The sequence below is a fragment of the Phacochoerus africanus genome, chromosome 9 (assembly GCF_016906955.1).
Source record: "Phacochoerus africanus isolate WHEZ1 chromosome 9, ROS_Pafr_v1, whole genome shotgun sequence".
Taxonomy (NCBI): domain Eukaryota; kingdom Metazoa; phylum Chordata; class Mammalia; order Artiodactyla; family Suidae; genus Phacochoerus; species Phacochoerus africanus.
The window spans coordinates 93,982,790-94,005,308 of NC_062552.1; the positions used below are offsets into that span (position 1 = coordinate 93,982,790).

Here is a 22,519-nt window from a genome sequence, read left to right on the forward strand (position 1 = left end):
TTTGCCCCATGCTCTTAAGAATGCAGCATTCCATTGGCAAGTTGTACTACTTTTAAAATTCCTTTGCAGATGTATATGGGAAGGAAAAAATGAGTTATTTTCCAGAGCCTCTTAGAGTGCTAGCAGATTAGAGGCCCCAGCATAGTCATTATGTGGCCTAAGTATTTGTTTTCTTCTTATAATGACCCCCTCCCCACCCCCGCCCCTTACCGCAGGTAACAGTAAAGAGTTAAGAGTCTGGGATTGAACCTCTATAAATTATCAGTACAACTATTTTATGACATGTGGAAAATAGCCTCGGCTTACCTAAAGAACAGGAAAGCTAGGGTCTTTTTAAGTAGACGATGCTTTCATAAGAATAGCAGATATTCTACTAGATGTATGAGAAATAAAAATCTAATTCCTGCTGTTCCCATCGTGGCTCAGTGGTTAATGAATCTGACTAGGAACCATGAGGTTGTGGGTCTGATCCCTGGCCTCGCTTAGGGGGTTAAGGATCCGGCATTGCCATGAGCTGTGGTCACAGACAAGGCTTGGATCTGGCGTTGCTGTGGCTGTGGCGTAGGCTAGTGGCTACAGCGCCAATTAGACCCCTAGCCTGGGAACCTCCATATACCATGGGTGCGGCCCTAGAAAAGACAAAAAAATAAAAAATCTAATTCCTAATACAAGACCTAATAAAAGGACAATCTTATTTGACAATCTTCAATAAATGTAGAAATTGGATTTCTGCAGTCTGCCCCCACCCCCTCAATGACCTCTAAATCTTAGGATAAAATTACTTCCAAGGAATATCTTTCAGCCAAGCAAACTACAAACTGAGAAAAGCACAAAAACCTAAAAGGTCGTAAGTCATACCCTGTGTCTAGAACTGCTGTGGCTTTGGCAGTAGCAAGGTATCAGGTGCAATACGCCCACCTATACTCTCTCCACTCTGGCCCCCTTGCCCTGTCCGCCCAGACTTACTCTACTCTTGGTACGTTCCAACTGGTCACGCTGCTCTCCTAGCTCTTCTATGATTTCTGAGCCAATCTGGTCAGTTTCCGTGGCAATCCGATGAGAACGCTCAATGCTCTGGGTGGCCCGGTTCAGGCTGTCAGTGCCTTGCAGAAGCAATACTCTTTGAGACTGTAGCCGATTCTGTCAGGAGAGTGGAAGGGAAGTATTAGACTTCTTTCATTATAAGTGAGTTTATAAAATGAGATATAATGTGCAATAATTTTCACTGCTTTTTAAGACAACCAAAGATGCTAATGAATCAGACTAAAAGAGAATCTGGGATTCAATCCAGACTCACAATACCTCCTAATCCACTGCTTGTTACACTAAAGTGAAGCAAGAAAAGCAGGAATAAACACAGGGCATTTTCCCTGTGCTCCTAATGAATTTGAACTAGTTCATGTGCTTTTTGGACGAGCAACTTCTGAGAGGCAATGGCCTAGATCTGGGATGCAGGAACTACCTGAAAATGACAGTGCAAGCCAACTAAACTCTACAGCCCTAGAAAGAGTTTAATTCACAAAAATTCCCACTTGCTGGTACTGAGAATTGAGGAACCATGAATAAACTATTTGTTTTTAGCACATATAGAAATCATTTAAAAGTGTGAGACACTATCAGATTCTGGGGAGGAAAAAAAAAAGTGGCTACACTCTTGGTAAGCCCCAAAAGAATTTCGCCTCAGGCCGAACATAGAAAACAAAAACTGTGAAGTTGTTATACTGGTGATTTGTTTTCAGGGAAGGTAGTATCTGGGGCTAAATAAGCCACCCTAGCTGCCCTAATTTCCAAGTGCCCTATTTCTAAATCACCACCAAAGTTTTATTCCACCTATAATCCTAAGCACAGTAGGCATGAGGAGAGAAGTAGCCTTTGTCAGGCTAGAAATAACCCCAGACAGAAATGGATGCAGCGCTAAGTTCTCAGCTACTCAAAGCATGCGTGCACACACTCTCAGAAGACACCTGCTTCTATCAAGAAGCTAAAGGATGTGTTCCTGGATCAGAAATAACAAGAAGGCTTTTTACTTCATATATGGATGAGGGGATGTGGAAACCACTGAATGAGGCTAAAATAAATCCCAGTCACACTGGCTTAAAGGCAGCAGGAAAAAGGCTTAAAAAAAAAAAAAAAAAAAGATGAGGATTTTCAACTTGTTAGGCTTAAAAAAAGCAGGAAAAGACAGTAAGGTCACACAAATCAACCCCAGATGTAGAACAATAATTCTATTGAAGGTGGAAGGTGTATTTAAGTTGTTTTTATAAATTTCCGAAACTAATAATTTTAAAGCAACATTATCTGGAATAATCTCTCCACTTTTTGGTTTTTTTTTGGGCTTTTTGGGGTCGCAAATGACCAAAGTCACTCTACACTTGTCATCTCACTTTAATAAGCTCCCTTGCCTGCCTTTTCCCACTCTCCTTTCACAAGTAAATTTTGAAATTTTTACATCATCTCAAATACTCTAGTTTTGACATCAGGAATGTCAGTCCAGTATCATCTGAATATCTCTTAAACCATATTCAGGATACATCATGAAGTAGGATTTGCTTAAAACTGTACCATCAGCCTTTCCATGTCTGTGCAGTCAGCACTTGTGGGCTCCCTCCCACTTCTCTCCCATATTACTTGTCAGGTCATTTCTACCTTGTGCTGTGGAATAAAACCCCAAATGTAACACATGAAATTTAATCTTTATGACATTTGATCCTTTAACTATCTAGCTTCTCTAGATAGTTTGAAAACATTCGATTTAGTCTAATTTTATAAATCAGAATTTTGGCAGCTAGAGAGGCAGTCTGGCTCACTTTCCATCACAACAAAGTAAGATGTTAGCCCCCCCCTTTGAGAAGCATCTTGCCTTCTCTATCTGAGCTATTGGGCCATCTTGATATAAATGTAAGGGAAAGCATGGATTAATTTTGTAAAAATACTGATATATTAAAAACCGAACTGAACTCTGGGGGCATGTGAGAAAGAAACTGGATCAATGGGTGAGACTACAGAGTCCCGGTGTAATGCAACGAGGCATTTGTATAACACCACTACACACCAAGCACTGTTTTATATATAAAGGATACAAAGAAATCTAAAATGGTTTGGAACAATCTGCATTAAACACAGTGGTGGTGGGCACCCAAGGGGAGAAGGCGAATTGGATGCAGCATAGAGGATAAGGTGGGGAAAAAAAAGAGTCAAGTATGCACTGCTAACATGAACTGTAGTCTACAGTATGGTTCGTCACTGTACCAGAGACCCTAAGGGAAAAAACAGCTGAAGCTTACCATATGCTCATCCTCTACAGAGTATGTACCATATTTCATGTCTCCTCGGCCCCCAGGTGCGGATGTCAAAGGTGTGCTTCTCACTTCCCGATGGAGCTTGGCAAGGTCCTTACGGTAGGTTCGAAGCTTCGACATCATAGGGTTACGAAAGGTCAGGGGTGCGTAACGTAGTTCCTCTTCCATCTCTGCCAGCTAGAAAGGCAGAAAGTGAGTAGGTGGCCTGGTTCTACTGTCTCTCATGTGGGTATATGCCTCGTTTGGACTAATCAAAAGACAACCCCAAATAAATACTCAACCATATGGTCCAGGAGGACAGGGACCACATACGACATGTCTAGGTCACTACTCTTGAGTGCCTGGTACAGTGACTAGCAACACACAGAACAGGCATTCAAAAAATACGTGACACATACCTTATAGCTTATCAAGCATTTTTGTATGCATTCTATCATTTAATCCTCACGACAAACAATAAAATGGGAAATATGACTTCGACTTCATATATAACACTTGAAGAAACCTGCTCAAAACTTCAGGATTTAAAATCTTCAAATTCTCTTTGCAGTATACCAAGTTTTTAGCCTGTTATGGTTCAAGTACATCATGAAGTACTTTTGAGATCTACTGCACTAAAAATGACAGGGGTCTGGCCTACAGGTTCTTCCCTTTCTCCTTTTTCTGAAAATCAATTGTTTGTCTCCACATCAAAATAACCAGGGGTCCAAATCATTTCCATTTTTTGGGGATAAATAAACTGACACCTAGACCTGTTCATAAGGGGTCATAAATTATGTTTACCTACCTAGGATGGCCAGAGTAGGGTTAATTTTTTCTTAAGTTCAGAGAATGTAAGTACCAAACAAATAAATTGGTATTAGTTTAAAAAAATCTTTTTTTTTTGTTTTTGTCTTTTTTGCCATTTCTTGGGCCGCTTCTGCGGCATATGGAGGGTTCCCAGGCTAGGGGTCAAATCGGAGTTGTAGCTGCCAGCCTATGCCAGAGGCACAGCAACGCAGGATCTGAGCCACGTCTGCGACCTACACCACAGCTCACGGCAATGCTGAGCGAGGCCAGGGATTGAACCTGCAACCTAATGGTTCCTAGTCGGATTTGTTTCTGCTGCACCACGACAGGAACTCCTAAAACTGTGATTTAAAAATTTCCCACAAACAGAAGTTCAGGACCAGATGGTTTCATAGGTGAATTCTATCAAACAACAGTCAAAGAAAAGTTAACACCTATTCTTCTGAAAATATTCCAAAAAACTGCAGAGGAAGGAATACTCCCAAATATTTTATGAGGTCATCATCACCCTGATAACAAAACCAGAAAAAGGTACCACAAGCAAAAATTATAGGCCAATATCACTGATGAATATAGATGCAAAAATTCTTAATAAAATACTAGCAAACTGAATCCAACAATACATTAAAAGGATCACAGAACATGATCAAACGCAATTCATCCCACGGCTGCAAGGATTTTTCAGTATCTGCAAATCAATCAGTGTAATATACTACATTAACAAATTGAAGAATTAAAAAACATATGATCATCTCAATCAATGAAGAAAAATCCCTGGGCAAAATTCAATACCCATTTATGATAAAAAGAAACTCCAGAAAGCAGGCATAGAAGGAACCTACCTCAACATAACTAAGGCCATATATGACAAACCCACAGCTAACATACTCAATGGTGAAAAACTAAACGATCAGGAACAAGACAAGGATGTCCACTCTCACCACTTTTATTCAACACAGTCTTGGAAGTCCCAGCCACAGCCATCAGAAAAAAAGAAATAAAAGGAATCCAAAATGGAAAAGCAAAACTATCAGTGTCTGCAAATGACACAACACTCTACCTAGAAAATGCTGAAGATGCTACCAGAAAACCTCAATGTTGCAGGATACAAAATTAATTCACAGAAATCTCTTTTATACCTATACACTAACAATGAAAGATCAGAAAGGGAAATTAGGGAAACAATCCCATTTAACAACACATCACAAAGGATAAAATACCTAGGAATAAACCTAAGGAGACAAAATTCCTGTACTCTAAAAACTGTAAGACACTGATGAAAGAAATCGAGGATGACACAGATAGAAAGATATACTACGTTCTTGGATTGCAGGAATCAGTACTGTCAAGATCACTATACTACCCAAGGCAAGTACAGATTCAATGTAATCCCTATCAAATTACCAAGGGCATTTTTCACAGAACTAAAACAAAAAATTTTAATATTTGTATGGAAACACATAAGATCCCAAATAGCCAAAGGAATCCTGATAAAGAAAAACAGAGCTGGAAGAATCAGGCTCCCTAACTTCAGACTGTATCAAGTATGGTACTGGCACGAAAAATGGAAATATAGATCAATGGAACAGGATAGAAAGCCCAGATATAAACACTGGCACCTATGGTCAATTAATCTATGACAAAGAGGCTAAAATATACAATGAAGAAAAGATAGTCTCTTAATTAAGTGATGCTAGGAAAACTGAACAGCTACATGTAAAAGAATGAAATCAACACCACAAAAATAAACTCAAATGGATTAAAGACCTAAACATAAGACTGAATATTACAAAACTCTTAAGAGGAAAACACAGGCAGAACACTCTTTGACATAAATCATAGCAAGAAATGAAAATAAAATAAAAAACAAACCAATGGGACCTAACTAAACTTAAAAGCTTTTGCACAGCAGAGGAAACCATAAAAATGAAAAGACAACCCACAGAATAGGAGAAAATATCTGCAAATGAGGCGAATGACAAGGGATTAATCTCCAAAATATACAAACAGCTCATACAGCTCTATATTAAAAAAATAAATGACCCAATCAAAAAATGATCAGAAGATTTAAATAGAAGACATACAGATGGCAAAAAAGCACATATAAAGATATTCAACATCACTAATTATTAGAAAAATGCAAATCAGACTTCCCGTTTTACAGCTCAGTGGTGATGAACCTGACTAATATCCATGAGGAGGATGTGGGTTTGATCCCTAGCCTTGCTCAGTGGGTTAAGGATCCAGTGCTGCCATGAGCTGTGGTGTAGGTTAGATGTGGCTCAGCTCTGGTGTTGCTGTGGCTGTGGCGCAAGCTGGCAGCTACAGCTCCAACTCGACCCCTAGCCTGGGAACCTCCATATACCATGGGTGTGGCCCTAAAAAGACAAAAAAGACAAAAAAAAAAAAAGGGATGGCCATCATCAAAAAGTCTATAAACAATAAATGGAGGGTACAGAGAAAAGGGAACCCTCCTACACTGTTGGTAGGAATATAAATTAGTATGGTCAGCAATATGGAAGTTCCTTCAAAGACTAAAAATAGAACTACCATGTGATCCAGTAATCCCACTCCTGAGCATATATCCAGAGAAAACCACAATTCAAAAAGATACACACACTCCAGTGATCACTATTGCACTATTTACAATAGCCAAGACATGGAAGCAACCTAAATGTCCATCAATAGAGGAATGGATAAAGAAGATGTGGTACACATACACAATGGAATATTACTCAGCCATAAAAAAGAATGAAATAATGCTATTTTCAGCAACATGGATGAAGCTAGAGATTATACTAAGTGAGGTAAAACAGAGAAAGATAAACGTTACACGACAGCACTTATATGTGGAAGCTAATTTTAAAAAATGATACAAATGGGAGTTCCCGCCATGGTGCAGCAGAAACAAATCTGACTAGGAGCTATGAGGCTGCAGGTTCGATCCCTGACCTCACGCAGTGGGTTAGGGATCTGGCGTTGCTGTGGTGTAGGCCGGCAGCTAAGCTCCAATTTGAACCCTAGCCTGGGACTCTCCATATGCCACAAGTGTGGCCCTAAAAAGCAAAAAAAAAGAAAAAAGAAAAGAAAACAGATACAGATGAACTTATTTACCAAACAGAAACAGACTTACATACACACACACACACACACACACACACACACGTACTTTTTTTTTTTTTTTTTTTTTTTAGGGCCATACCTCAGGCGAGGGGTCGAATCAGAGCTACAGCTATTGGCCTAGACCACAGCCACAGCAAAGCCAGATCCGTGCCACGTCTGCGACCTAGACCACAGCTATGGTAACGCTGGATCCTTAACCCATTGAACAAGGCCAGGGATCGAACTCGCAATCTCATGGTTCCTAATCGGATTTGTTCCCCCTGTGCCACAACAGGAACTCCCAGACTCACAGATTTTGAAAACAAACTTAATGTTTACCAAAGGGGAAGCATGCGGAGGAGGGATAAATTAGGAGTTTGGGATTAACACTATATATACCACTACATACAAAGTAGATAACCAATTGTATATATAGCACAGGGAACTCTAGTTAACATTCTGTAATAACCCATGTGGGAAAAGAATCTGAAAGGAAGGGGTATCATATATGTGTAACTGAATCACTGTGGTGTACACCTGATACTATCACAATATTATAAATCAATTGTAAGCCAATAGAATTTTAAAAAGATATATATACATAAACCTTTATAAAGCAAAAAAAAATCAATAGTTTTATCTAGCAATAATTTTTTTTTTGTCTTTTTGTTGTTGTTGCTATTTCTTGGGCCGCTCCTGCGGCATATGGAGGTTCCCAGGCTAGGGGTTGAACTGGAGCTGTAGCCACCGGCCTACGCCAGAGCCACAGCAACTCGGGATCCGAGCCGCGTCTGCGACCTACACCACAGCTCACGGCAATGCCGGATCGTTAACCCACTGAGCAAGGGCAGGGACCGAACCCGCAACCTCATGGTTCCTAGTCGGATTCGTTAACCACTGTGCCACGACGGGAACCCCAGCAATAATTTTTTAATATGAATTAGGTTGTTAACTTGCTGATATTTTGCACACAAAAATAAACATCATAATGAAAAAAAAACCCAGAAGGGCATCATTTTTTGTGATAGTAAGTTTAACAAAGGAGAATAACTGATCTTAACAGCCAGCTCTTAAAATGAGACTTTATTTATTTTTTTGCTTTTTAGGGCCAAATCCGCAGCATATGGAAGTTCTCAGGCTAGGGGCGGAGTAACAGCTGCTGGCCTACACGACGGCCACAGCAAGGCAGGATCTGAGCCACATCTGTGACCTACACCATGGCTCACGGCAATGCCAGATCCTTAATCCACTGAGTGAGGCCAGGGATCGAACCCGCCACCTTTTAAAACAGTTACTAGTCTGATTTGTTTCCGCTGAGCCACAATGGCAACTCCTAAAATGAGACTTAAAAAGATCACCCAGGTAAAGGCATGAGAATGTCCTTATTACATCAGCAATGTATTATAAATACTCATTTCAGGAGAGTCAAGTTTTACCCATTTGTGTTTGTCAAACCCCTTCAACACCCATCACCCATCCGCATAAACTGGTCTCATTCACACTTAATTAGAAATAATCAAAGGACAGAAACAGTTAATCTGTGAATAGGTCATAAACATTATCTGGAAAGACCAACAAATAGAAAGAAGAAATAAGGACTCGTTCCTTGTTCTCACCGTTTCATTTGCTTCTTGTTGCTTTTCATCAAAATCCCTGATTAACTTCTTCTTCTCTTCTGGAAAAGACAGACAAGTTTTAAATGTTCAGTCCTGCTTCCAAATATTTGTAGAGGCCACACCCCCTGCATAGAACACCCCATTCCTCTCCTGGGTGGGTACTACTACAGTACTTAATCACCCCTAAAAGGCATTTAGAAATGTAGGGGAAATAGTTATCACAATCACTGGGGGGAGAGGAAGGAAGAGTATTACCACTGGCATCGAAGTGTGCAGAGAACAAGAATATCCATGCTAGGGACAGTCCTGCATAACAATAATGTGGCCCCAAAGGCAACAACATCCCTACTAAGAAACACTACAGGTCCAAGTTGATCACTGTTGATCTTTTCTCACCCATCCTAACAGAGGCACCAGGCTCACTTTCATCAATAAGAATGTTTAACAATACTAGTTCTGTAAAATCTGTCCCCACTTTACTCCTATTGTAAATCACTTCTCTATCATTAACACTTTTTCACTGCTTTCTACAAAACAAATTCAAAACGCACCTGTTCTGCTCACTGGAGACACTGCAAGGTATACATGGCGATACCCACTGGGAGTGATATGGGAAATGATATAAATACCACTGACTCACATAGGGAAAAAGTTGTTCTTTGTATGTATAATTCTTTGCATCATGTCATTTTAGTGCTAGTATGTCTATACTACCTAAAAATTACTAATCTCTCCCTTTAACAAAAATGAAACAGGCTTCAGCTTTAAATCAATAACATCTAACTAAAATAGCATTATTTTGCTTTCAATGTATTTTTTTCTAATCATTGAGATAGGTTCTACAGATTTTCCATTTAAGGTAGTGACACAAAATTTCCTTTTTGGGAGCTTCCTGATGGCTTAGTGATTAAGGATTTGGTTTTGTCACTGCTATGGCATGGGTTCAGTCTCTGGCCCAGGAATTTCTGCATTGCACAGGTGCAGCCCCCCCCAAAAAAAAATCTTTTTAAAGAAAAATATTTAAGTAAATGTATTTTTAAAGAAAAATATTTAAGTAAATGTATTTTACATGAAACATGGAGATAAAGAAAATGATAAATGGTAAAAATGGTGTTTGATCACAGCAAAAACAATGGAGTATTGGCATGCTATCACCAAGTAAACATCGGTATGGGGGGAACTGCCAGTAAGTAAAGGGACTAAGGTTCTGGTCCTAGCTTGGGCCTGACTCAACATGTAAGCTTGGATAATTCTCTTCATCTCTTTGGGACCTAACTTTTCCATGTCCTCCACTTCTTGTTTGTAGGAAAGAGGCCTCATTCAGCCTCCATGACCTTCCCCAAGTTCCAAAGGGCAGTTCAAACAGTTGCTAATCAGGGAAGGGAAAGGATGCAGAGAAAAGGGTGGAAGAGTCGAAAAATGACAGTGCAGACTTGGGACAGGGTCCTGGTTCCACCTCAAGGAATATACATGACCGTATCTTTGAGTTCTGCAGAACTAAAATCCAACAAACTACTTGACGAAGCATTCTTCATTCCAGAAAGTCATGGAATGATAATCTCAAGGACCACCAGAACCAGTCCCGGGGCCACTAAACACCAGCTCTGAAGAAGAATGCAAGCTTATGTCTACGGTGATCCTTACCTGTGGCCCTATTTGCCACTTTCAAACTAAAAGACCACCTACTATTCTCTTCCAAAGGAGGGTATAGTCTTTAGGACATTAGCCTGCTGTGAAATCCTTTGCCTGGCAAAGCAATAGAAGTTACTCAGTTCTTTATCTCTTCATTTCTATTCAGCAGTGGTGGACAGAGGCTGAGTTCTGGCAACAGAGATAGGTCATACCTTCATACCTAACAAAAATTTATGAGAAATTTATAGCCCTATTTATGAGGAGTTTGATTTTTTTTTAAATGCATGCATCCAAATGTGTATACTTCCTGGAAATATACACATAATCTACTTATTGCCACAAAGTTATCATTATTTAAAATATTTTTTGAGCTCATTTTTTGGAATTACCTTCACAAGATAAGGATAGAGCTGTTTTTTTGAATCTGAGCCCCAGCTATGTTAACTTCCTTTAACCTACTGCGTGGGGCTGGGGATTGAACCAGTGCCTCCACAGCGACCCAAGTTGCTACAGTCAGATTCGTAACCCACTGCACCACAGTGGGAACTCCAAGTTTTTTTTTTTTTTTTTTTTTTAATTGTGGTGAAATAGGAGTTCCTGTCGTGGCTCAGTGGTTAACAAATCCGACTGGGAACCATGAGGTTATAGGTTTGATCCCTGGCCTTGCTCAGTAAGTAAAGGATCCGGCGTTGCCACAGCTGTGGTATAGGTCACAGACACAGCTCCGATCCCACGTTGCGTGGCTGTGGTGCAGGCCGGGGGCTACAGCTCCAATTGGACCCCTAGCCTGGGAACCTCCATTTGCCTCCCTAGAAAAGGCAAAATGACCAAAAAAAAAAAAAAAAATTTGTGGTGAAATACATATAACTGGAAATTTAGCAATTTGACTATTTCTAAGTATACAGTTAAGCGGCATTAACTACATTCACAATGTTGTGTAACCATCACTACTATTCATCTCCAGAAGCATTCCGTCATCCCAAACTGAAACTCCATACCATTCAACACGAACTCCATTTCTCCTCCCCCAGACTCTGGTAACCACCATTCCACTTTTTGTGTCTATGAGTCTAACTGCTCTAGGCACCTCATACAAAAAGAATCATACAATTGTCCTTTTGTGTTTCACTCATTTCACTTAGCATAATGTCTGCAAGCTTCATCCATATTGTAGCATATATAAATTAGGATATGGTCTTTGAAAGCTATGTATTTTTTGGAACTCCTATTGTGGCTCAGTGGGCTAAGGACCTGACTTTGTCTCTGTGAGGATGTGGGTTCCATCCCTGGCATCACTCAGTGGGTTAATGATCAGGTGCTGCCACAAGCTACAGCACAGGATGCAGATGTGGCTCGGATCCAGTATTGCCATGGCCATGGCATAGGCCCCAGCTGCAGCTTTGATTCGATTCCCAGCCCAAGAACTTCCAAATGCCACCGGTGCAGCCATAAAATATATATAACAGTAAATAAATAAGTAGAGCTATGAAATTTTCACTTAATGTGACTTCTAAATACAAGCCAGGATTCCCATCAACTGAAGAAAGAGCAATCCAAGAAAACAGCTGAATTGGGCTTAGGAAGGGATGGCACATGGATATTCAATAGATGTCCTAACATTTTCTTGAATAATTTTGTTTACCCTGATTTTCATCTCACACCTTGACTTTAAAACCCAATCTCATGTAAGATGTAACACCACTGTAATGCTTTATATTGATTTATATTTTGTTAATCACAACAGCATCTAGTATGTCAGCTGTCTTCTTTGTTTTGTTTTTGTCTTTTTGCCATTTGTTGGGCCACTCCCACGGCATATGGAGGTTTCCAAGCTAGGGGTCGAATCGGAGCTGTTGCCACCAGCCTATGCCAGAGCCATAGCAACTCAGGATCCGAGCTGCCTCTGCGACCCACACCACAGCTCATGGCAACATCGGATCCTTAACCCACTGAGCAAGGCCAGGGATCAAACCCGCAACCTCATGGTTCCTAGTCGGATTTGTTAACCACTGAGCCACAACAAGAACTCGTCAGCTGTCTTCTTAATAGATCATAAATCATTCTGGTTGTATTTTATATTTTCAACTTGACATCAAGCTCCTTCTGAATAAGGAAATTTACTTTTTCTTTTATACATCCCACAGCTTTTAGAACTCTAAATCTGGTAGGGTGCTCCTTAGACCCTGCAAGAGCAAATCCCTTTACTAAGCTGCATTTATTGTCATACAACATTCCCTGTTCCATCTGAACTATTTCTCACTACATACTGCTCACAAAGCCTAGGGTTATTTAAAAAAAAAAAAAAAAAAGGAGTTCCCGTCGTGGCGCAGTGGTTAACGAATCCGACTAGGAACCATGAGGTTGCGGGTTCAATCCCTGCCCTTGCTCAGTGGGTTAATGATCCGGCGTTGCCGTGAGCTGTGGTATAGGTCGCAGATGCAGCTCGGATCCCGCGTTGCTGTGGCTCTGGCGTAGGCCGGTGGCTACAGCTCCAATTTGACCCCTAGCCTGGGAACCTCCATGTGCCGCGGGAGCGGCCCAAGAAATAGCAACAACAACAACAACAACAACAAAAGACAAAAAAAAAAAAGAGAGAGAGAGAGAGAGAATAAAGTTCAGCCATGGCAAATGGTCTGCATCTTGACCAGCTTAGATCTGTAACTGAAATAAGCCTCAAAGCAGCTGTTGTTACCCTTGAATGGTCTGTGTTTTCAGCTGCCAGCAGTAAAATAACATCTGTAGTCAAGAATGGCTACTTCCATGGACAGGTATCATGGAGTTTTGTAAGAAGCATTCACAAAGGTGCTGAGCATCATCACTCCTCTAAACAGGCACATCTCCAAACTCAAGCACACTCACTTCTGATCCAAGCCAACAGTACAAAGTATTCTACATATAAGTGCATTCCCTTTCTGGATTTTCCTACATCTCTATTAATCATAAAGTGTCCTCCTTTATTCTTTCTTTGTTAAATGATATGCAAATCTGCATTCCTAAGAGGCAAATTTGGAGTTCCCATTGTGGCACAGTGGAAACCAATCCGACTGGGAACCATGAGGTTGCGGGTTTGATTCGTGGCCTCGATTAGTGGGTTAAGGATCCGGTGTTGCTGTGAGCTGTGGTGTAGGTCACAGATGCGGCTCAGATCTGGCCGTTGCTGTGGCTATAGTGAAGGCCGGTGGCTGTGGCTCCAATTTGACCCCTAGCCTGGGAACCTCCATATGCCGTGGTTTCAGCCCTAAAAAGACAAAAGACAAAAAAAGAGGCAAGTTCTACAATGATTCAAAAAAAGTGGCTCCACAAATAAGGGTACGTAGAAAAGAGGTAGCCCACAGAATCTTGATCCTTTTACTAACTTCCCTGCCTAATTCTGTTATTCTCTGGCTTTTTGGAATACTCTACTTTCTGCCTGATTTCTTAAGACATACATTCTCTTAGGAGTGCTCTACAGCTTACATACTTTTAAAGGTTCAAAGGATACTGAATCCCTACCCAACTAAAGCTTCTTTACACTTTAGACTCAGAATTGTAAAATCAATGAATGTTATACAGTTTATTTATTTATTTATTTTTTTGTCTTTTTGCTTTTTCTAGGGCCACTCCTGCGGCATACGGAGGTTCCCAGGCTAGGGGTCTAATCGGAGCTACAGCTGCCAGCCTACGCCAGAGCCACAGCAACATGGGATGCAAGCTGTAACTGGAACCTACACCACAGCTCATGGCAACAACGGATCCTTAACCCACTGAGCAAGGACAGAGATCGAACCCGCAACCTCACGGTTCCTAGCCAGATTTGTTAACCACTGCGCCACGACGGGAACTTCTGTTATATGTTATATATAGTTTAGATGGACCTCACAGAGCATGTAATTTAACCTTCTCATTTTATAGTTGAGGAAACTAGGGCCTGGAGAAACTGCCTTCCCCAAGGCCGTAAGAGTAGATCTGTAGCAACCCTAGTTCCAGAATGCAGTCTCTGATTCCCAACCCAGTGCATCTGTACATTACAGAACTGAGGGGGCACTTTTTGTGTTCCAGGGTATGCAAGTAAAATCTGTTCAGACCTCTTAAATGTTTAGGGAGTTAGAATTAACACTATAATCAACTACGAAACAGGACTGATATTGGGTAGAATGGACTCCAGAAACAACGGTGAGCTACACCGAACATTATCCCTGACCCCACATGCCTTCTGAAACCATTCACGTGTGACTGACTCACTATGAAGCTGAATGTTTGGTAAACTGGGTGGATAGCCATAGCAGGGCAATGTCCTGGATGTGGAATGAAATGAGAGCAGCTAGCTCTGAAAGAGCTAGAGGAAGCCTAGCTTCCTGTTCAACCAAGGTGGCAGCCTCTCTAATAGGTGGTGTGAACGACTAACCTTGGTCCACCAGAAGTGTGGAAATAGCTTCAGTTTCATCAGGAGCTTTAAAATTTGTGGTTAATACTTTTGGCGCCCCACTGTGGTATTTCCAGGACCTACATCCTCTTTGTAGACCACACATTTACCTATCTCATACCATATAGGAAATAAAAGCATCAGATCCTTCTAAGCCTCTTTCCTCTACTATAAATAAGAAACATAACATGGAGTTCCTGTCATGGCTCAGTGGAAACGAACCTGACTAGCATCCATGAGGATGCAGGTTCGATCCCTGGCCTCACTTAGTGGGTTAAGGATCCGGCATTGCCGTGAGCTGTGGTGTAGGTTGCAGACTTGGCTCAGATCTGGCATTGCTATGGCTGTGGTGAAGGCCAGTGGCTACAGCTCTGATTCGACCCCTAGCCTGGAAGCCTCCATATGCCGCAGGTGTGGCCCTAAAAAGACAAAAAAAAAAAAAAAAAGGAAGAAAAAGAAATTTAACAGTACTAACCTTATATAACTGTCTGGAAGAGTTAAAAGAGATAATACATATAACAAGCACTTCACAAATTCCAGGCATATTACAGGTTCAATAAATAGTAACTACCACTGGTTTTTAAAGTAAATCCTTAGGTAAAGCAAAAACAAAACTCACCAAAAAACAAGTAAGGGTGTTGGAAAAACTAAAATTCTGTAGTCAGTGAATAATTAGCAATCTGCTACCTATGGTCCTTTACCGTGATTTTTTTCCCCCTAGTTTCCAAAACAATGCATGCGGGGGTGGGGGGGTGTCTCATGTATTTGAAATTTAAGTGAAGTAAAATGAAAAACTTTCAATAATTGTACAAAGCTCATTAAGACATGCGGAGAGATGGCTTCAGGTCCCACAAAATAAAAACTAGAAATCATGATCATAGGTAACATTAACTAAAAATCTTTTTTTTTTTTTTCCTTTTCTAGGGCTGCACCCATGGCATATGGAGGTTCCCAGGTTAGGGGTCTAATCGGAGCTGTAGCCACCGGCCTAGGCCAGAGCCATAGCACCTGGGGATCTGAGCCGACTGCAACCTACACCACAGCTCACAGCAATGCTGGATCCTTGACCCACTGAGAAAGACCAGGGATCGAACCCAAAACCTCATGGTTCCTAATCGGATTCGCTAACCACTGAGCAACAACGGGAACTCTGCTAATAATTATTATATATGCTAAGGGAGTGTCACTGCCATACAAACTTCCTCAAATGAGACACACTGTGTCTGGGGAGTTCTCATCGTGGCCCAGCAGAAACGAATCTGACTAGTGTCCAAGAGAATGCAGGTTCGATCCCTGGCCTTGCTTGGTGGGTTAAAGATCTGGCATTGCTGTGGCTATTGCACAGGCCAGCAACTATACAGCTCCAATTCAACCCCTAGCCTGGGAACCTCCATGTGCTGTGGATGCGGCCCTAAAAAGACACACTGTGTCTGTTAGCTTATCCTTGTTTTAACAGGTATATATAGGGACTTTAAAGGTGATGAAAATGTGGAAAACATGGTAGAGTAGAAATAAAATCACTGTTTCAACACCCAGTCATATTACTATTTTCTTCCCAACAATTCGCAGTATATAATAATCATTCAACAAATACTTATGCAGCACCTAGTAGTACTAGGCACTGTTCTAGGTGCTTAGAATACATAACAAAACAGACAAAATATAGAGCTTATGACAGAAAAGGAGGGAATACTTCCAAAGTCTTTCAAGAGGCCAGTACTACACTGACACCAAAACCAGGGAACATCACAAGAAAAGGAAAGTACAGGCCAATATCCCTGATGAACACATATGTAAAAATCCTCAACAAAGTACTAGCAAAATGAATGGCATTTTTCACAGAAATAGCACAAATGATCCAAAAATTTAGCCCAAGCAAAAGACTCCAATTAGCCCAAGCAATCTTGAAAATGAAGAACAAAGCTAGAGGCATCAGACTTTCTGATTTCAAACTACAGCTGACCACTGAACAAGGTTTGAATTGGGCAGGTCCACTTCAACACAGATTTTTTTTTTTTTTTTTCTGTGTAAATATTACAGTGTCATGACAATCTGTGGCTGGCTGAATCCACATATGCTAAGGAACCCTGGACGGGAGGACCAATAACTTACACTCAGATTTTCAGCTGCACAAAGGGTCAGTCAGTGCTCCAAGTTCCACGTTGCTCAAGTGTCAACTGTACATTACAAAGCTATAGCAATGAAGGCAGTAAGGTACTGGCATAAAAACAGACATGAAACTCAATGGAATGGAAAAGAGCCCAGAAATAAATCCACACATATACGGTCAATTAACTTACAGCAAAGGAGCCTGGAATACACAAGGGGGAATATATCAGGAGAACCCAGTCTTTCCCTCCATGTCTTTCTATCCTGTATAGGAAAAAACCCAGTCCTTTCTTCTGGGTGTTTCTTTCCCTGTGTCTCCTTTGCTACTCACTCCAAACACTTTACTTTTGTCCACCACATGTATGGCAGTTTCCCCACACCAAGCAATTCTAAGACAATACCTGGGTGTCCTATCATTCAACTCAATTCTGATGCTTTCTACATAGAGACAGCATCCAGTAAGGGCTCAGTCCCACAAGACTGCCCCCCCACCACCACCTCAGATGCCAACTACAAGCAGCAGGTCCCCAGGTTACCCAGAACTTCTGTCCAATTTGGCTATAAACTGGAGGTTCCCATGACCCCCTCCTCAGATTGAATTAACATGCTAGAGAGGCTCACACAAATCAGAGGAACACTTACTTAGGTTTACCAGTTTATTGAAGGACCTGATGGAGGATACAGCTGAACAGATACACAGATAAGGTCTGGGAAAGCCTCCTTCCTCTCCCCTTCTCTCCCACAGGACTGTCTGTCCCCGTGGGGTTGGGATGCATCACCCTCCCAGTGTGGATCTGTTCGACCACCTGGAAGCTCTCTGAATGAACCCCACACTATTGAGATTTTAGGGGGGCCTCCTCACATAGACGTAGTCAATTATTAATTCTATTTCCAGCCCCTCGCCCCTCTCCAGCGAAGTGGAGAGCAAGGGTGAAGCGTCTAATCATGGGTTGGTCTTTCTGGTGATCAGTTTCCAACCAGTAGTCCACCAATAGCAGCCTCAATGAATAAAAGATGTTCCCAAAATGTACGGATGGATGGATGGATGGAAGGGAGGGAGGGGAAAAGAAAGAATCCTCCCCCACTTTCCCTCTAGAAAAGGACAGTCTCTTCAATAAATGGTGCTAGGAAAATTTGACAGCCACATGTAAGAATGAAACAGGACCACTATCTTTACAATACAGACAAGAATTAACTCAAAAAGGATTAAAAACTTGAACTGTAAGACCTGAAGCCACAAAACTTCTAGAAAAAAACATAGGGGTAATCTTGCCATAATCCTGATCAAGTTTTTTGGGCCTGGTACCCAAAGTAAAGGCAACAAAAGTGAAAACAAACAAGTGGGACTACATCAAACTAAAAAGCTTCTGGATGGCAAAGGAAATTATCAATAAAATGAAAAAAAAAAGTATTGAATGGAAAAAAAATTTGTAAATCACATATCCAATAAGGGGCTGAGATCCAAAATATTTATAAAGAACTCACACAACTGAATAGCAAAAAAACCCACAAAAAATCCAATTAAAAAATGAGCAGACGGGAGTTCCTGTCTTGGCTCTGTGGTTAATGAACCCGATTAGGATCCACGAAGACTCGGGTTTGATCCCTGGCCTTGCTCAGTGGGTTAAGGATCCGGCATTGCCGTGAGCTATGGTGCAAGTGGCAGACGTGGCTTGGATCTGGTGTTGCTGTGGCTGTGGTATAGGCTGGCAGCTGTAGCTCCGATTCAACCCCTAGCCTGGGAACTTCCATAGGCACGGGTGGGCCCTAAAAAGACAAAAGACAAAAAAAAATAATGATCGGAAGATCTGAATAAATGTTTTTCCAAAGCATAATATACAGATGGCCATGAAAAGGCGCTCAACTTGACTAATCATCAGGGAATGCCACAATGTACTATCATCAAAGCCACAATATAATATCACCTCACACCTGTTAGGATGGCTATTATCAGAAAGACAAGAGATATCAAGTGATGGCGAAAATGTGAAGAAAATACAGAGCTTACATCTAGCTCTGTGGCCTTCAAACCTGACATGCAGCAATCCCCCGGAAGGTTGTTCAGATAGACTATTAAAACAGTTAATGATTGGAGTTCCCGTGGTGGTGCAGTGGAAATGAATCTGACTAGCATCCATGAGGTTGCGGGTTCGATCCCTGACCTTGCTCAGTGGGTTAAGGATCCGGCGTTGCTGGGCTCTGGCGTAGGCTGGCAGCTACAGCTCCAATTAGACCCCTAGCTTAGGGACCTCCACAGGCCATGGGTGTGGCCCTAAAAAACACACACAAACAGTTAATGATTCAGTAAATCTTGTGTGGGAACCAAGACTGTATTTCTTTTTTTTTTCCCCCAAGACAGCATTTCTAATGAGATCCCAGATGATGCCGATGCTACTGTTCAGGGATCATACTTTCAAAACCACTGTTCTAGTGAAAGGGAGACAAATAATACACAAACATCACAAATTTAAAAATAAAAAAGAGAGAGGGGAAAGAAAACATCGGATTTCTCATGTAGCAGTAACAATGGCTAACTGCTCTTACTCTGATTAGGCATTACGGTTAGTATTTTAAGGACTTTACATATGTTAACTCACTTTTTACCCTCACAAAATCCCTATGAAGTAAATACAATGACTGAGTCCCATCTTACAGGGGAAACTAATTAAAGTAAGTTGTCCCAGGTCACACAGCTATCAGAGGTGGATCTAGGATTTGAATTCAAGCAGTCTGGCTCTAGAATCCTTCCTGTTAAATTATTACACCATACTGCCTCTCAATTCACATATCTACTTCATAAATTTTATTTTTAATGGTAGGAAAAGAAATATTTGTCAGGCTAGAATGGACGTACATTATGTTCTCTATTCTAAAAGCACCCTCGATGTTTTCATCCATAACCCAAACAGACCTGCTTCTCCTCTTGCATTTCCTATTTAAATTCATCATTCATTCAATTGACCAAGTGAGAAAATGTAGACCTTTAATGAATCTTTCTCCCTCACTCCTCATGTCCAATCAGTCTGGCTAATTTCTGTCTTAGAATCACCTCTTGGATTTGGGACTCTATAGATTCCCAGGCTACCTAGATGACTGCCACAAAAGCTAACATGGGCTCCGGTGAGAAATAAAATATTGTCTGGAATTACCAGTAAGCAAAAGACATTGCAGCCATGAGCCGTGAGTGACTGCAGCCATCCCCCGACCAGAAGCCCTGAGCAAACTCAAGGAAAGCAAACAAAGAATTCTTGCCACCTAGCACTCACTAGACTGCAGCCACCCCAAGGCTGCAACTTGAGGGAACTCAGTGTGGATGAGAAAACACAGGATACTGGCTCCGAAAAGTTGAGGTGCATATCAAAGGAATGATTTCAGTGAGCCCAGATTCCTGCATCTGCCCATAGAAAAGCGATAAATTCCTTACCTTGAGCTATCCGAGTTTTTTTTTTTTTTTGGACTTTTGTCTTTTTTAGGGCCAAAACTGCAGCATATGAAGGTTCCCAGGCTAGGGGTTGAATCGGAGCTGTAGCCACCAGCCTATGCCAGAGCCACAGCAACGCAGGATCGCGTCTGCAACCTACACCACAGCTCACGGCAACGCCGGATCGTTAACCCACTGAGCAAGGGCAGGGACCGAACCCGCAACCTCATGGTTCCTAGTCGGATTCGTTAACCACTGCGCCACGACGGGAACTCCCCCTGTTTTATTTTCTCACATTGCTTTAACACCACCTCTTTTTTTTGTCTTTTTGCCATTTCTTGGGCTGCTCGCACAGCATATGGAGGTTCCCAGACTATGGGTTGAATCGGAGCTGTAGCCACTCACCTACGCCAGAGCCACAGCAATGCGGGATCCCAGCCGAGTCTGCAACCTACACCACAGCTCACAGCAACGCCAGATCAACCCACTGAGCAAGGCCAGGGATCGAACCCGCAACCCCATGGTTCCAAGTCGGATTCGTTAACCTCTGAGCCACGACGGGAACTCCGGACCACCTCTTGATATTTATATTATCATCAACCTATAGAAGAGACTTTAAGCGTTTTCACTGTAGTTTGTAATATTACCAGCATCTAGGACAGTGCCTAGCACACAGCAGACTCTTCCAATAAATATGTTAAACAAAGATATAATTCTCACCAGTGTGTCAATTCATATGACCTTGAGGAACTCACAAACACTCAAGCTTTGACACTTAAGTAAAAACAACAAAAATCTTACCTGCTTTGCCATGGAGAGCTATTTGTCTTAGAACAAAAAACTATGGCAAACTTCCCTATGTGAATTCGAACTCTTTTATTTCCTCCAAGCAAAACCTGCAGCAATCCGAACTTTAAAATCAAGGGGCAGGAAACAGTCTAGGCGGAGTTCAGAGGACGACCATACCTAATGACCACAATATTGATTTTAAAGACCACCCCCCCCCCCGCCCCAAGAGTGGTTACTTACCAACCCCCAGAGTTATGATTCCTTTAGATTCTGAACTTTTTTTGTGCTACGGCTCTTCTGCCAGTCTGGGTCTCTTTTGAAAATAGTTTTAGATATATAAAACAAAAATACAGAAAGCTACAAAAGAAACCCATTCTACTGAAACACAGCATCTCAGATTTAAGGTCTGTACTCCTCTTGCCACGATGAAGACGAAACGAGAAAAATCTGAACGCTATAGGATCAAAAGGGAACACCTGGCAGTAGGGAGATCCTGGGTGCCTGGACCCAGCCAACCTTAGGGGGCGTGTCTGAGAATGAGAAGCGAGAGAGGAGGGTGGGGGCCCTTCCTCGCAGAGCTGGCGGAGCCGGGTTCCCCTAGGCTCAGCCCGCCCCCGCCTTACCTGTCCCTGCTATCCCCAGGAGCCGCTCCGGCACCCCTCGTAGGTCTTCATGGAGGCCGCGGAAGATCTCGTGCAGTTTCTCGAAATGCTCCGAGGAGGCGGCGGAGGTGGCCATGGCGGAGGCCGCTCTACAACAGAGGCCGCCGAGATTCAGGGCTCGGGGCCCACTTCTACGCCACCGTCAGCCGCCCAGCCCCGCAGGCATCACGGCGACCGCCGCCACCACCTCCCAAGACGAGGCGCTTCCGGCGCCGCGGCGGGTCCTGCCAAACCGGAACGCCCACCCCCTGCATGGCGTCACTGACGGCGCGCCGGGCGCCAAAGCCTGACGGAAAGTCTGGCAGCGTGCGCTGCCCGGGCGACTCCTGCGGGGATGGCAGCGATCTGACGCTAGCGGCAGTCTCGGAACCCCGGAAATACCCAGCTCGGCGTTGGGGAGAGCGCCACAGCGGAAGAGACTTTGGGGACCCGCAGGCCGGGCGGCACGGCCGCCTCCCTGTCGGGATCCGCCTTCCGTCGAGGGGCTGTAGTGCATGCTGGGGGCTGTAGTTCGGCGCGGAAAACGCCCCTACTCGGAAGTCACGCATCGTTGGGGGCGGTGGTCCTGTGGTCGCCGCGGCCGCGGATGTGAAGCTAACATATCGGTAGCGCGTGGTCGTCGTCTTCACTCTGGTGGTAATGTTTGGCCACTCTGATTCAGTCTACATTCTGACTGTTAGCTTTCAGTTTTCGGAAAA

At 42.5% G+C, this 22,519-nt stretch overlaps 1 protein-coding gene across 2 annotated transcripts in view; it reads right to left on the bottom strand.

Moving 5' to 3' along the window:
• VTI1B (vesicle transport through interaction with t-SNAREs 1B) overlaps positions 1–22,237 on the bottom strand; it is a 31,172-nt gene extending 8,935 nt beyond the window's left edge. Inside the window, exons 1-4 of one of the 2 annotated variants that reach the window (XR_007136882.1) lie at positions 21,783–22,027; positions 8,807–8,865; positions 3,285–3,476; positions 967–1,140 (exon numbers count right to left, since the gene is read on the bottom strand). Coding sequence is in view for 1 of the 2 variants with exons in the window: in XM_047794594.1 (XP_047650550.1) it covers positions 967–1,140; positions 3,285–3,476; positions 8,807–8,865; positions 21,783–21,897 (540 nt within the window). In the remaining variant the exon portion in view is untranslated. Of the gene's footprint in view, positions 1–966; positions 1,141–3,284; positions 3,477–8,806; positions 8,866–21,782 lie in introns of both variants that reach the window. The other variant, XM_047794594.1, reaches the window with a different exon arrangement.
• Between the last annotated feature and the right edge of the window lie 282 nt (positions 22,238–22,519).